Source organism: Gordionus sp. m RMFG-2023, chromosome 2, assembly GCF_954871325.1.
Source record: "Gordionus sp. m RMFG-2023 chromosome 2, tfGorSpeb1-WG-v2, whole genome shotgun sequence".
In the NCBI taxonomy this organism is placed as follows: Eukaryota; Metazoa; Nematomorpha; class Gordioida; order Chordodea; family Parachordodidae; genus Gordionus; species Gordionus sp. m RMFG-2023.
In genome coordinates, this window is record NC_088776.1 from 45,889,092 (window position 1) to 45,906,593 (window position 17,502).

At 26.1% G+C, this 17,502-nt stretch overlaps 1 protein-coding gene across 1 annotated transcript; it reads left to right on the top strand.

Annotated features, from left to right (window-relative positions):
- The first annotated feature begins 4,150 nt into the window (after positions 1-4,150).
- On the top strand, positions 4,151-17,040 carry LOC135923143 (uncharacterized). The gene is made up of 5 exons (XM_065457732.1): positions 4,151-5,596; positions 10,253-10,367; positions 10,748-10,904; positions 13,058-13,187; positions 16,291-17,040. The coding sequence occupies exons 1-5, from the start codon at positions 4,176-4,178 to the stop codon at positions 16,589-16,591; spliced, it is 2,124 nt and encodes a 707-aa protein (XP_065313804.1). The 5' UTR covers positions 4,151-4,175; the 3' UTR covers positions 16,592-17,040.
- The last annotated feature ends 462 nt before the right edge of the window (positions 17,041-17,502 follow it).

Sequence of the window (17,502 nt, forward strand, 5' to 3'; positions counted from 1 at the left end):
TTTCGGAGTGAAATAACTACGACACTTTGGAAAACTTCCATGGTAAATAAAAAGATCAGTACAAGTAGAGGTCATCCTAGTCAATTTCCCTCACTAAGTGAAAAACCTGAAAATTTTTACGGTCATTATGTTGCAACTATTATTGATAACAAAAGGCGACGTTGTAAGCTTTGTCATTGTCAAACAAGATATATACCAATGCATGTTGATTTTTTAAAAAAATTTCATAAAATATAAAAATTACATATTTATATATTAAAAATATAAAAATAAATTAATTATCTATCGTATTTTGATGTTTCGCAAAAATATAGTTTTAACTTATTTTTATACCTCTAATCATAGGCGTAGCCAGGGGGGGGGGCAAGGGGAAATCCCCCCCCTTCAGAAATTTATCACTTTTTGTAAATATCATTTTTAGCTAATAAAAAATATCCCCCTTAGTCCTCTCCCCACTTCCTGACCCTCAAAAATGTATGCATATATCTTAAACAATAATTTGAAAGAAAGGATGTAAAAGTTGATATTTTTTTTATAAAACTATTCATCATTATTTATATATTTTTTTGGGAAAATAAATTTATAAATATATAAAATGAACCAAAAATGTTTTCTAATAAATGGAATATAAGCCAAAGATAAGTCTTAAGACAAAAGTGAAAAGTATTATAATTATTAATAATAGATCCATAAAATTACTAAATAATAAAATATATCAAATATAATTTTTTATAAAGTGAGTAATTTTAATTAATTTATTCTAATAAAAGTTAAATATAATTATAAAACTATTGATAAAATTTAATCATAAATTAAATAAAAATATTAAAGCATACAAACAGTGTAATATTATATGTCGTAGATTTACAGTATATCTAATTTTATCAATTATAATATGACAATCAAGTAATTTTTACCAATATAGCGAATTATATATTTTACAGAAAACTATAAAATATTGATAAGGACATCAGAAAATATATTTTAAAGACATTGTGAGATAAATAATATGAAGATTAAATTTTATTATCATTTTTTACTTAAAATAAAAAGATGGCGTTAAATAAATGCAAATTGTTGCTATATTTATTTATTCCACGTCAATTAGGCGCGGCGACAATTCAGCGCGGCGATAATTCAGCGCGGCGATTCAGCGCGTATCTATTACAGTTGCAATTTATTATATATTACTTAGTATAAAAAAATAAGGATGATTAAATAGAAATCATTTTGAATGTTGGTCCTGTTAATTATTTATCCATATTTATTTTTACAAAAATCTCAATTTTATTTCTAAGGGGGGGGGGGAATTAAAAAATTACTGGGGCTTCGTCCCCAGACCCCCTTTTGGGCGGGCCTTCGGCCCTTTTTTGCCCGGCCTTTGGCTGGGTTATCTTAGTCTATATATAGTCATGAAATATTTTTACAAATTTTAATAAAAAAAATAAGCCTGGAACAAATATGAAATATATTTTTATTAGTTTATATAAAATATAATAAATTACTTGTATATACATTAATATAAAAGCATGGTAATAATTTATTCCAAACAATTATAAGAAATTTATTTATAAAAAGTAAGTAGACATATATTTGATATTCCTCTATTATATAGAAATAGCTACAAAATACTAGGTAAATTTCCACTTTTACAGCATATTTGACTTAGAGAATATATTAGAGTTAATAATTTAACAAATTTAATCAATGCTATTGATAATAAATATGGTATCACGTCAATTTGGCGCGGAAAATTCGGCGCACGACAATTCGGCGCATAAAATTCGACGCGGCGACAATTCAGCGCGTTTCTATTACAGTTGCAATTTATTATATATTACTTAGTATAAAAAAATAAGGATGATTAAATAGAAATCATTTTGAATTTTGGTCCTATTAATTATTTCTCCATATTTATTTTTACAAAAATCTCAATTTTATTTACTAAATGTGAGATATCAAAAAAAATTAACAACCAATATTTATACCTATTTCTTTGGTTGACCAATTTACCACATAAGATATGTTGATTAATAACCAATGTTATGTAAGCCGAGATTTTGAAGAAAGAAGGAAATAGAAAGGTTTGGACCTCTATCTCGAATCTTACATATTATTTTGGCTGGAATTTAAATCGACCGTTTTTAAAATAGACCCAGCCATGGTCCAAATAAAATTAAATTAAGACTGACACACTTTTTAGATTTATTAAAAATCCTTAAATTCTATTAATCCTTTTTTAAAAAAATATTTTGCTTAGGCTAATTTTTTCTATAATATAAATCAAAAATTAAATGTGTAATATCAAAAAAAATTAACAACCAATATTTTAACCTATTTTTTTGGTTGACCAATTTATCACATAAGGTATGTTGATTAGTAGACAATGTTGTAAGCTGAGATTTTGGGCATATTACTTATCATGGGGGTATATTATTTTTTTAAACTTTTATAATTTTATTTATTTTTTTCAATTTAAAATTAGGCGTGAAAAGGGGATTTAATATTTAACATTATAGTACTTATCAGGGAGGTATTTTGGGTCTATTTTTAAATCGGTTGATTAAGATTTTAGCCAAAATAATATATAAGAATAGAGATAGAGGTCAAATCTTTTTTTTTCTTTTTTCCTTCTATGCGCAAAATCTATAGGCTTACATAATATTGGCTACTAATCAACATACCTTATAATGTGGTGGTCCATTAAAAAAATAGATATAAATATTAGTTAATTTTTTTCGATATACATTTAGTAAATAAAATTGAGATTTTTGTAAAAATAAATATGGAGAAATAATTAATAGGACCAAAATTCAAAATGATTTCTATTTAATCATCCTTATTTTTTTTACACTAAGTAATATATAATAAATTGCAACTGTAATAGAAACGCGCTGAATTGTCGCCGCGCCAAATTTTATGCGCCGAATTGTCGTGCGCCGAATTTTCCGCGCCAAATTGACGTGATACCATATTTATTATCAATAGCATTGATTAAATTTGTTAAATTATTAACTCTAATATATTCTCTAACTGTCAAATATGCTGTAAAAGTGGAAATTTACCTAGTATTTTGCTATTTCTATATAATAGAGGAATATCAAATATATGTCTACTTACTTTTTATAAATAAATTTCTTATAATTTTTTGGAATAAATTATTACCATGCTTTTTATATAAATGTATATACAAGTAATTTATTATATTTTATATAAACTAATAAAAATATATTTCATATTTGTTCCAGGCTTATTTTTTTTATTAAAATTTGTAAAAATATTTCATGACTATATATAGAGTAAGATAACCCAGCCAAAGGCCAGGCAAAAGCGGGCCGAAGGCCCTCCCAAAAGGGGGTCTGGGGACGAAGCCCCAGTAATTCCCCCCTTAGGAAAATCCTGGCTGCGCCTATGCCTCTAATGATTAACGTTGCAGGTATGCAACGGTTCAGATTTCCTATTTAGGATGATTTTTTCATGCCGATTTTTTTATGATTTCTTAGTTAGACTAAAATAAATAAAATTTAAAAAAATCAAGAATTTTTATAGGCTGGAAAAAGTGTGATCATTAATGGGTTAAAGAGATAATTTATTTTTATCTATTATAAATTTTAATAACAGTCATTTTTTATTTAAGTTCCCAAGTTTTGTATGACCAACCAGGTTTAGTTTATCTAAACAACTATTCAACTATTTAAGGATATTTTTATAAAATAGAGAAGGTAATTAGTATTTTATTTGTTGCAAAAAAACATCAAGTGGATTTTCTAATGCTACTAGTTTCTCATATATATAAACTTCGCCTTTATAATAGTAATTGTGATTAAATAATATAAAATACACAAATAGGCTCTAAAAGCATGCTATATATGAATAATGTAATTAATTGTTTATACATACGTATATAATAATAATAAATGACAATTTATAAAATATTTTATTATATTAAATTTAATTTTATATAAAATTAATTTGGTATGACTTAACAAATTCAAAAGTTTAAATGATTCAAGAAAAATAAAATCATAATGAATTATCAATAATTGATATAGTAAAATTAATATAATGGTATATCTCTTATTCGGGTTATCAAATGTCAGAACTGACGAAAATTTGATAAATGACAGTATATACGTTATTTTGTTTTTATAGGATTTTCAATCAATAAAGTGTGAATGATGAGATTGAAGGATAAAGAACATATATTAAACATATCCAAATGGGCTATTTCAGATGTTTTATATTGGCTAAGTTACAACGGGTTTGACGAATATGTTGATTTATTTTGCAAGCACAAAATTAATGGAAAAGTACTATTGTCTTTAAATGAAAAGGATTTAAAAAATTACCCATTGAAAATGAATTGTTTAGGAGATATAAAAAGTTTAATATTTTTAATAAGAAATTTAATAAATAATTTAAACTGTAAAAATACAAGAAGCATTAAAAACAAAAGAGCTCTACTAAATAACCAAATAGGTAAATATAGAAATCTCCATAAAAAAAAATTAAACCTAAATAGAAATTATAATAAAAAATATCTAAATACTCATTTTATATATCCTTTATTAGATTTACATAATGATTCTATCATATATAAAACTAGAGAAAATGAATTAAACAATTCTAAAGAACTTTTTCCCAATTTTTCTGAAAATATTATTGAGCCATTGCATATAGACAAAAATAACATATTAATTAAAGATTTTGGAACATCATCCTTGAATATTGACAATAAAAATATAAGTAACACTTCTATAAAAGAAATGAATGATAGCTCAGTAAGAAAAAGTTATATTGACAATACATATTCTGCCTATTCCCCTGAAATTCCTGTTTATTATGATAAATATAATATTAAAACCACAAATGTAAATAGCACTCAAAATACATTACAATCTAAAAAATATAAATTATTAAATGATGATCTTATGACAAATAAGGATGAAATGAAAGGTGGAAAATACATTAATGGCTCCAAAATTTTTTATGATCAACTTCCATATAAAAATAACATTTTTATAGAGCTATCAAATAACACTGATTACAAATACTCAAGTAATTATATTTCTTCAAGTTTATATCCAAACCTTAAATCTACATTGACCAATCACCTTAGTAACAAACATAAAAGTCCGCAAACTCAATGCCATGATTCTGTTTGTGAAAATTTTCAAAATTCAACTTTGTCAAACTCTTACTACCAAAATAAGAATAACAATTCTGACTATATAAAAGAGACAGACACAAAATATCGCAAGTTGAAAAGACCTCCATCCTCTAATTTATCTCCTTATAGTAACCACAATAATCGTCGACGTCATTTATCTTCTTCCCAGTTTGATGAATGTCATGAAGATGCTTTAATTCTCAAATTAGTCCTTGCCTTTGCTTACACACTACTTTCATTTCTTGTAACTTCCTTTGTAATGGTCATTGTTCATGATAGAGTACCAGACATCAATAAATATCCCCCACTTCCTGATATTTTCCTTGATAATATTCCCATTATACCTGGAGCCTTTTTAATATGTGAGCAAATAGGAATACTCTTAGGACTCACACTAGCCTCCATTTGCATCTTCCATAAACACAGGTTAAATTCATGTAAAATATATATAAAAAAAAGTATTAAATAAATTTATGAAAAAATTATATTTTGATATTAGAATCCCATTGTAGTGTATGTAGTATTTGCAATTTTTTTAAACTTTCTTATTTAAAAAAAAATATTTGTAAGTCTTGTTCTTATTGTGATTGATTTATATTCAAAGTGGATAAAATATACATAGGTTCATGGTTATACCACAAAAATGGTTATTTGAAAATTACGGGAATTATATGTCCTATTTGGTTTTCCTAATACAATAGATTCTGATGGGGGTCCAGCCTTCATAATTGATAATTTTAAACAGTTTTATGACGAGTCACAAACTCAACACATTCTTGCTCCACTGTATCATCCTAGCTTGAATGGACAAGCTGAGAGGATGGTAGCAATCATTAAAAATTGGATTAAAAAGGCTGGGAATCATAAAGATGAGGCTTATAAGTCTCAATTATATTACCTTAATTCTCAAAATCAGAAGGGGGTTATGCCCTTGGAGTTATTTTTAGGTAGACAAACACTGGGGCCCTATATTTCTTAAAACCAAAGGACAACGATATTTCATTATTGGGTGAAAAAGCAGGGGCAGAGTTTCCTATGAAGGTATGGACACGTTTATTCGATAATAAGAATGAAAGAGGGAGCATAATACAGAATATGGAGTCAAAATTAAGTTATATCAGCTTGGACAATGAGGTTCTTGTGGTGAGGCACAACGATGATCTAAGAACAAGAGTATAAAAAAAAGGAGGAGACAAGAAGAATGTTGTGTGCTGATGAGTTCAATGTCCTTTTATTATGGCCATACATAACTTTTATTGAAAGAAAATACATTATTGATACATTGACGAGTTCATTGATTTGTAAATGACCTTTATTGTTAATGTCGGTCATTGATCAATAAGGATGATATTTTGATAAATATTTTTTTCCTCCCTCCCTTCCGTTGTATTATTTTTTTTTGTCCCTACTTTATTTTTATATAATTGTGATTTGTACCACAAAAGATAAAGGGAAAGCAGAAGTTATGTTTTCAGTGTTTAATATAATAAACCTGGCAATGCATATGTCAATGTTAGTTGTTATGGTATGAAAAGATTTGTTTTTCTCCCATTTTTCTTGATAACAATGTTGAGTCCATTATTTTTAGGAATTAGTGTCAACTGGATGTAGTAGTCGCCGAAGTCCACCAGACGAGATTTAGTTTCCATGGTACAAACATAATTTTTGACTACACAAATAATAATTTTTATTTCTTTTTAACCAAATTCAAAATTATGCAAAACAAAAATAAATTTTTTAATTAATTTAAAAAAGAAATATGATACCAAGATAAAAAATTTAAAATTTTGAGTGTGAACAAATGAACCCAAAAAAATTCACGTTCTACTTTTACCTAAAATAAATAGTTATCTTTATATAATTATTGTACTTGTGTCGCCGGTATAGCCATGAAGATTCTAGAAGATATATAATTCTGGATTTATTGAAGAATTTCTTCCCAGATTTTTAAAATATTTATATCCTTATATTCTCTTAACTTCTGAGAACTTTACCATTAAAGATGCAATAGGCATTTTTTGATCCTCCTTTCTATCTGTTGATAATTTGATTTTTTTCTCTATCTAATAGTAAAATTAAAATTTTAAGATCATCAATGTTGCTATCATTATATTTTTATCACTACAACCAATAGATATTGTAGCCTCCAATATATTGTAAATAATGGAGTTTTGCTTATGCCATAAATCCTTAAGATGGTCTTTAGTTATTTATTTTTGCTCAATACTCAATAAAACTTGATATCGAGGGTCTAAATATATAGAAGCGTATACAACACTATTTTGCAAATATTATTGCTCTCGAATTTTCATGTTTTCTAATATTTTGTATTAAGACTGTAAATTTTTCTAAATCTAATCGGCATCTAATAAACATAATTTGTTCTGATTGTAATCTTAATATTGTTATTTTTGGAACTAATACATTAGTAAGGTTCTTTATTTGGCATCAATCATCTTCCGACAAAATGACTTCACATGCTCCTATAATAAAATCATTACAGAAATCTTTCAAACTTAATAATCGTTCTATCATCACACAAATTGAGGACCAACGTGTTGTGCATTATCATTTAAATTAAAATTTCTTGTACTACAAAATAATTCACTTTCAAAATAATCAACGTATTTCTATAACATAGCATATTAATAAATTAACATAATAAAATATTATTACACTGGAAAATAATTTATGATATCAATCTAAATATAAAGGAAGTCCAGGAAGAAAATTGAAAGAAAAATGCTAAATGATTCCACAAAAAAGTTAATAAAATTTTAAAAAATTTATATTATTTTTTAAAAAATTTTTTTATTTTTAAAATTTTTTATGACACCTAGAACCCTTAGGCCCTCCACTTTTAAAAAAAGTCCGGGTTCTGCCAAAATACGAGGGTTCAGGAGGGTCCTGGTTTAGGTTCACATTTCTGGTAGTAATTCCTTCTTTTTTTATAAATGAATGTTATTACCCCGGTCAATGAATATTTTCTTTCCTAACAAATGTTATGTATGACCATAATACAAAAAGGTCATTTACATATCAATGAACTCTTTAATGTATCAATAATGTATTTTCTTTTCAATAAAGGTTATATATATCCATAATACAAAAAGGACATTTGAAATGCAATGAACTCATCAGCACACAACATTCTACTTCTCTCCTTCTCCTTTTTTTTCTATGCTCTTGTTTTTAGGTGATCTTTGTGCCTCACCATAAGGACCCAATTGTCCAAGCTGATATAACTTAATTTCTACCCTATAAATACGCAGGGCCCTATCGCTAAGAAATATCCTGAATAAATTTTTAATTTTATATCATAAATATAGTAAATGTGTATTTTCCGGCAATGTGTTATTTTTCAACTTTAAATCATTCTTTGAGCGCGTTTTAAAAATTTAAAAATCTTATTTTACCGGAAATAAGCCGTCATGTTTGGAATACCTACCCTATAAATTTCAGACAATTTTTCCATAATATTTTAAACTTAATATAATTTATATTAGATTTTTCATATATTTTTTATATAAATTATAAATGGCTCAAAGGTTGACAGCAAATTTTTTAACAGGTCATTTGTTACTTTATTAATAGTAGCTGATATATTATGTTATCAAAAGGAATAGCATATAATTAATTTTTTCTAAGATAAAATTAATAAAGGTGAAAAATATTACCTGCAATTCATGAGATAGGTATTCCAAACATGATAGTATATATTTCCCGTAAAATCTGATTTTTAAATTTAAAAAAACGCGTTCATAATATGATAATTGTAAAAAGTAAAAATAACACGGAAAAAAAACATTGATACTAACATATACACATATTAAAACATCAAATATATATGATTATTAATGATCAATTCAATATTGTAAACACCTATTACATTTTATTGAGAATATCTATGATTACACCCATAGATTTATGTGTGTAGATCTGATATATCCGCTACGATTATATATCATTTGGTCGCTATTGTTAAAAATTATTATCATTTATGACAAAAAACGGTCATTAATAAAACAACAGTGTTATGAGAAAATATTTAAAAGACCTTCTTTTTCAAACTTCTTCGATTTTTTGGACATTAATATATTTTTTGGACCTCAATATGATTTCTTGGACAATCTATCTTGAACATCTAATATTAATTTTTTATGACATGTTCAATTATAGAAGGTAAAGCTAAAATTCATAAACTTATTTTTTTTGAGTATGGATTTGCCCTAAATGTAATGATGCAAAATCGTTCCACACAAACCCACTCCAAAATGACGTAGGATTTTTTTGGAGCCCGAGCCGGAAAAAATTGCTCAATCTTGGAGCGCGAGTCAAAAAAGCGGTTCAGCCTTGGAGTGCTAGCCCCATAAAATCGATTAGCGAACCACTTTAATTTTTATTTTAATTAATATAATGGCAATAAAAGACATTTTTGCTCGTGAACCAGATGATATATTATTTCAAAATGTAAATCTATCAAGACACTCAGTATATTAAATTTCTATTTTTCAAAATTGTAACCTAATAATAATTATACCCTTAAGACTTGTTATTATACTTGACTATTTTCTAAGAAAAATAAAATATTGGTATGAATTAACCATTATTGAAAATGATGATCGATTGACTACTTATAATTTTATTTTTTAAAAAATCTTTTAACTAGTAATTTTTGGGTGAATAATTGTTAATTTTTTTTTTTATTTAACTATTTTTTTCCGAAATGCGGAAGGGAACCACAATTGTCATTGGTCATTTTAAACTTTTACAATTTTTTTTGATGTAAATTGGTAGGAAGGGTGTCATGTCATTATTTGAGTCGGGAACAAGATATTTATTTACATTAACAAGCTATGAATTTTTTTAAAATTAATAAGGTGCTATTTGCGAATTTTTTAAATTAATTTCTTTTTTGGTTTTAATTTAATTTACTCATTTATAATAAAAATGATGATAATATTTATGATTGCAGATTTTATTTTTCCCTTAATAAATATATATTTGGCGATTTTATACTCGCTAAAAAAAGAAGAATGACGTTGGTGCACATCTTGATTCGTATAATTTTTAAATATTAAGGTTTATCATATTGAGACGCCTTTGCGCTCTTACTGGTACGGTGTTTTTACTACGCTGCGTAACTATGGTGATAACCTCCCTCTCCGTGCCCGGGTCCCACTTAGAATGTCACCAAGTATTATAAAAACATATTTATTTATTCACAAATTATATTAGGATATGGCATATGTCCATTTAAGTTATGAATAATATGGTAACGAGCGACACCTTATAGAATTAAATCACCTTTTGAAATGATTTTTTAAATTTTATAATCGATTAAAAAAATTGGTGCAGAAGTGGATCCCAATTTAACGTATAATTCTATTAAATTAATTATAAGTAATATTATGTTTACCTTCTATAAACATAATTAATTTTTTGGGTGATTTTTTTAAAAAAAATAAAATTTAATTTCTATTCTACTTATTGTTGTTTATTTTGAATAAATTGCAAAAATTATTCTTAACCTAGAAATCAACTTCTTTTTTGAATGATTATTTATAAATATTAAAGGTTGGTATAAAAACATCTCTGGAGGATAAAATAATTCGAGCCCTAAAAATTTGGTCTGGTTTCGGGATGTCGCTTGTAGGTATACACTCTTGTGGCGACTACATGTTCAGTGGACACACAGTCATTTTAACGATGCTCAACTTTTTCATCACCGAATGTTCATTTTATCATATATATATATTTTTTAAACAATCTAAATTTATGCAGGAGATAGTACTATGCGAGATGAGAATGTTCAAGATTTTATTGGGTACTTAAAATATTTTCTTGTAGCGAATTAGGCTTGGCTTGAACTAAGCTAAACTAACCTGATTTTATGTATGTAAAAAAAATGAAACATAATGTTAAACCTAAATACATTAAATTCTCAACTATTGCCAAATATCATTTCACAAAATGAAATAAATTTCGCTTAGTCTGAGCCCAGCCTTATGAGTGATCTTGTTAAGGGAAATGGGGAAATCATGTGGATAATTTTTTTCACCAGAAATTTTATAGGATAGTTTTAGGCTCCCTTAACTTTTGGCCAGATTACATTTTTAAAAATCATGTTGGCTTTACACGTTTCTTTTTATAACGCTGTAAACAAAATAAAATCTTAAAATTTACTTAAAAAAGATCTAACCAACACATTTTCAAGGTTTTTTTTATTAAATAAAGTGTATGTATATAAAATTATTTAATATCGCTATTTTAAATCATTGGCACAATCATATGGAAAAAAATATATTTATTTTGAATGTTCGGAAATAAATTGCGATTAATAGATATATTTAACATTTTATGCATTCGAATCTGGAATAACCATTTGCTCATATCTTGCATCTTTGCTTACAGCCATTGATTGACCTGTTTGGTTATATTATATCTTTTATCTGTGATTGGATGAAAACTATTCATTCCTTCTTTTTTTTTCAATTCCCAAAACAGGTCTACGTTCTATCATTTTCTTTTCCAGCCATCATTAATCTTTTAGCTATCCTTTAAATACTATAGAGTATATATGTTTACTATTTTCCTGTTTCATAAGGCGTCTATAGAGCAACCATGAAGTCATTACATAGGAATCTAATAAATGGAAGAAAATTCGCATATAACGTTTTCATTTTATGTCAGTTCTATAGAGTTCAATCTACATTTCTCGGAAACCACCGCGCCTATAATACCACCGTTATACTCTTTCGCTCGTGATTTGGGCTTGATATCTGATATGGGGATAACCGATTTTTTATCTAACTTTGCAAATTATAATATTATAATCAACCTTACTCAAAGGACATCTTTTTTTAAATTTTGAGATAGCAGGCCGATAATCGATAAAATAGGGTTCCCAACTTGATAGTTTTATATTTGAGAGCGACTGTTAAATTATAAGAAAAAAAATTATTCATATAAATTTTATGATTTTTATATGGGGGAATAGTTTTTAATGGAACTCTACCTCTGTTAATTCCCAGCTAAATTTTCATTATATTTGTGGATTTTCCCAAATATATCTCGAAATCATATATAATTCCAGATGATCCACATAAGCGAAAATTTCTTAATTTATGGGGTTTTGAACAAATGTAATGCTTAAATTTAAAGTAGCTTCCTAAATGGAAAATAACATATATTCAATACTTTTTATAATATAATATTTCCAATATTTCATAAAATTTTTATTATGGAAAAATTGCGTGAGAAAATTTAAATGTTGCCAATTAGCATTTTCTTCATAATGATCAAATATATTTAATAAAAAAATTTTGCCAAACATTAGATACTAGCGATAACTTTGATTTATATGTAATGAAATATTAAAATTTTGGCGCTTAAAATAACTATTTTTTTAACCTGTGTTTTATATAAGATAATGATTTTAGCAAGTTTATGATAAATTACGCAATAATAAATATGGTTTTTTAAATTAACGAGTCCAAAAAGCATCAATGTGTTTTTAAATATAAAAATAAATTGATTAAAAAATTATATTGCCAAAAGTACTAAATGGGGCCCAATTATTTTGCCTCAAAAATTCTAATTATTATATAGCCATATTTTAAAAAAATTGAAATATCATTTATAATCATAATGTCATGTTTGGGGAGAAGGGGGAGTCTAGGTGTCAGCTTAGAATGATTTTTACGAAAATTGGAAAATTTGCTATTCCCCGCTTCCCATTGGTTACGCTAATGAATTAGCTAAATAATAAATAACTTGATCATTATAATTAGTAATTATTGAAACGTTTTGAAGATATAACTAAAGCTAATTAATAAAAAGGCTATTCAAAAATACATTTACACAATTTTTAATTCGCTTTTCCAGATACGCCTAGATCATTCTACTTAGTGCACACGTTTTCTTGGGTTCTCAATCTTTTCGGAATATTTTTTATTCTAGCCGCCCACGAACACTATTCTATCGACGTTTTTATAGCATTTTATATTACTACCAGGTTAAATATACCCAGATTTTTTTTATTATAAAATAAAACCTTTTTAAAAAACAGACAAACGAAAATTCAATTTGTAACCTATTTTTCATGACAAAAGAGAAAAAGAATTTTTTTTATTAAAAATATTTAATGAGGCAGACGTTAGAAGTAAAACTAAATAAGCCTATAGCTGATAAAGGGATTTAAGCCCACACTCACCTCGGAGAACAGCGATCAAATAAATTGTTTAAACTTTTGTCGAGGTGTTAAACCTGGATGTAAATATTATGTTTCAAACTCGTTTTTTGATTACATGTTTTTCATTTTATTAAAACATTATTACAAAAAAACGCGTTTGTATTTAACAAAACATGGTATAAAAATTCATTCTTTTTGCTAAATAATTATGTTTTATATAAAAAGGAGTGTTTTTGTTAAATAATGAGTAAATAAAGTTTTTTTATATTGATAATTTTAACAAAAAACTCTAGATGCACCGATACCACCAATACTTTACCTGATGGCAAAAAATTATATTGTTATTATATAACAATGTATATGATATATAATTCATCAATATATTTATATGATAAATTTTTCAAAGTGGAAAGAAATGTGTGGGAAAGGGGGGGGGGTAGCATCACTTCTTTCTCTTAGCAGCTTAAAATAATTTGTAGATCAATTTTTTTAAACTAGTTTATGGCTCAATATAGGCTATGTTTTTTTTAATTTATGAAGGTTTATTATTTTGGGATATTGGCTATATATTGATACAAAATATTGGCATTTTTTTATTATTAAGGACAATTACCATTGGTGTTAAGACAGCAAAATTGGGCTTAACACTACCATAAATTTTATTTGAGTAAGCCTATGGTATTTTTTGAACACCCCCTAAATAAATATGTATTATATATTAAAAAAGTGATTCTTTAGCACATAAGATGTAGCCAACTATAATAAATAAAATCAGAATTAAATAGTTGTTCTTCGCAAATTTATAGATTCGAATAAATTCTTATCTTTTGTGATACTTTTTACAAAATATATTCTAACCCAAAGTTTTCTGGTGTACATTATCTTATATTCAATAGGGTGGTGAGATATGACAAATTTTTCTCCCAAAAAGGAACGTTTTTTTAAAAAAATGTTATCTTTTGTATTGAAAACTTTTTAAAATCTATCGGAATATAAATTTATGGTTACAAAAAGTGTTTTGGTTTAAAAAAAAAGGTTAAAACTATTCTATTTTATTATCTCGTCCTAGCTCGATTAAATCAGTTACCAATTTAGTGGCGATTGTCCAAACTTCCTAAACGAATTTTGGATTTGAATTTAACGAATTAATTGTCTTTAATGAAATATTTTTTTTAATAGCATAACTTATTATTAGAAGAATAAGAATTAATAACGAGAAAGGTGACAAAGAAAATTTATTTATAAAGATGCCTTCATAAAAATTTTTTGCCAAATGAATTTCTGACTAACACATTGTTAAAGCTCAAAAAGACAACCTTTCATTATTAGATATAAAATATTAGAAAAAACATTTAGGCAAATGGCTTATGCAATGAGGGGTTCTAAATAAGGTAAAAATTAAGCATTGCTTTGGAAGTTTATTTGTAAATTTGAAAGCTGCACACACTCACCTGAAACTACAAAAAATGGTCTCGTTAAAGAAATTATAGTTCTACATAATTTATTAAAAGATGTTTCGAATAATAAACTATACCTAAATAATAATTTTTAATTTGAAATGTTTAAAAGCCTATTTTGCCATAATATAACCTCACATGTTTATACAAATGTTATGTGTATAAAAATTTTTTATCTAGATAAAATTTTATAAAAAATTACAAAATATTTTATATAAATTTTTATACCAAAAATTGTTATGACTTATATATTATTATAATTATACAAACTAAATTTAGGTGAAAATTATGTTGTATGACTAATAATTATAGTTGAGTAATGGCTAAATGTCGGCTAATTCGGTTTAATTTTCAGGCGCTTACCGGAGAAAATCTATTAGTTTCTTCCAAATTTGATCAGATATCATTTTAAGAAAAACCCCTAAATAAATTGGCTTAAACACCTAAAAATATAGTAATCACCCAACTATACTAATCAATATATCAAAATAGATTGCTGTTAAATTTAATTTTGGTAAATAATATAAGGTTTTAAGATTTAATCCTGTTATTTTATTTCTAATCCTACTTTCAAAGAATATTTAATTTTCTCTTTTTTGTCTTGTTGAATATTAGAATCGGCTTGATAGGAAAGAAGTACCATTCCCATTTGTAGTATCATTTAAAATATCTAATTTTCCTGAGAATCATGATTATTTTTTATGGATAAATTTGTATTTCTATTTAAAATATAATATAAATTATTTATGAAAATAATCATTTTAACCTATTAAATTATATCTTGAGCATTGCATTTTTTGGGCTTCATAAGTTTTATGTTTTGACATTGATAAACTCCAAATTTATATATTTTAAATAGTTTAAAAATATTCCGAAATTTGGTTCACGAAAATTAGTTATGCAATTTGGACACTAATGCTTAATAATATTAATATGAAATTTGTAACTATTTTAATCGAGCGGTGACGAGGTATAATGATAATAATTTATTATATGGAATATATTTTTTTAATGGGTTCTATTATTTAATATCAGAAAGTCCGACTCACTCATTAATTTTGCCATCTTAGGTCTAAAGCATATATTTATCAGAACAGGGATAATGTAAAATGCAGTATAATGTTAAAACATATAGTATACGTTATTGAGTATCATTTTAAACTTGCTAAATATCATTTCTAACATTTCGAATATAATTTAAAATGAATGTAAAAAAAGGTTTAAAATAGAAGTTTAAAATAATATTCTGTGACGTAAAATGCTATATTTTTATTAATTGATTGACTCAATCACTAGATTTGCACAATATAAAAAATAACTAATCCGCTTATAGACGCTTCTCAGAGGATCTGAAAATTAAAACGTTAAAATCGAGGAAACGCTATGTATAATTAGCGGGTTGCATATAATTTAATTTAGTATTTTAAAACATTTTCATCATTTTAAATTTGTTTCTATTTTTTTCTTAGGTTATTTCTGTATTACCATTCTTTGGCTAACAACAGAGCGCTCAGGCAAATCGATAGGGAGCGTATCAGGACATGGTTTCCTATGTTTTCTTATTTCGAATCCAGGGTCGAGAGTATAGTACCAAACGTATACGAAATACCGTTTACCGACATGAAATTCCATTGTTTCAAGGATTTTGAGAAAACGTTAAGGAGATGTTTTGCCTTGATTACCCTATATTATGAACGGATTTTGGAAAAACAACGCTTAGCGCATTTAAAGACGAGGTCTGGTGATTTTAGTTCGTCACCTATTCATTGAGAATTTTTTTCGAGACGCCGAGTTGGATCACAGATAGGTAATTAGGGTCACGGAATACAAGTTTTTTTTTTTGAAATACATATATTTTTGCAAATTCTTCATTTTTTGAAGTTATATTTTAGTATTCAATATTAATTGCATTATTAATCATTATTAGATTTTACAATTTTCGACACATATTTGCAATTGTAAGTGACTTAATTTATTTCGAACATATTTATTTTATTATACACTTAAACACTCATTGTAGTTATGCATTTTGAATAAATACTTATATGAAATATTATATTATCACAAAAAAATTGATTTCAATGGACTTTTTTATTGTATTAAAGCTCAATAATCAACCAATTTTTACTCTGTTGATTTATTTATTATTATATTTGGATTGTATTTATATAGTTATTATTATTATTATAATATATATATTTGGATAATTTTTCAATATTAGTCGGTGTTTGTATAGAATATTTGTGATAGAAATCAAAAAAAATAGTATTTATAAGTGATTTTAGAATTATATATTATGAAGAGAAAAAATAAATACGAAATTAAAAAATTGATTTAACTCGATTATTATAAGCAGGGGTACATAGGTTAATGATGCTTACTACCTTAAGGTACTACCTATCAAATTTGAATTTTGTTTATTTTTAATTTGGATAGGCACTACCAAATATATTTATAATATATATTTGAAAAATCGTGATTTTTGGAAAGCCTCTATGGCCTAGTAGGCAAGAGCTTGGCTTACTGATCCCATGCTCCCGGGTTCGAATCCCGGGAATGATCATGTTTTTTTTCTTATTCTAACTTGGTGGTTCCATCCTTGGGGGGATGATATATAGAAGGCAGGACTCGATCATATGATTCCATATTAATATATTAAATAATAAAGGTCTTATTACATT

Bases quoted from the DNA above. Each gene is read 5' to 3' on its own strand.
- LOC135923143 (XM_065457732.1), top strand. From the start codon at position 4,176: ATGATGAGATTGAAGGATAAAGAACATATATTAAACATATCCAAATGG. The intron at 10,368-10,747 runs GTATTATAAAAA...TAAATATTAAAG, and splicing joins CCCACTTAGAATGTCACCAA to GTTGGTATAAAAACATCTCT. The intron at 13,188-16,290 runs GTTAAATATACC...TTTTTTTCTTAG, and splicing joins GCATTTTATATTACTACCAG to GTTATTTCTGTATTACCATT.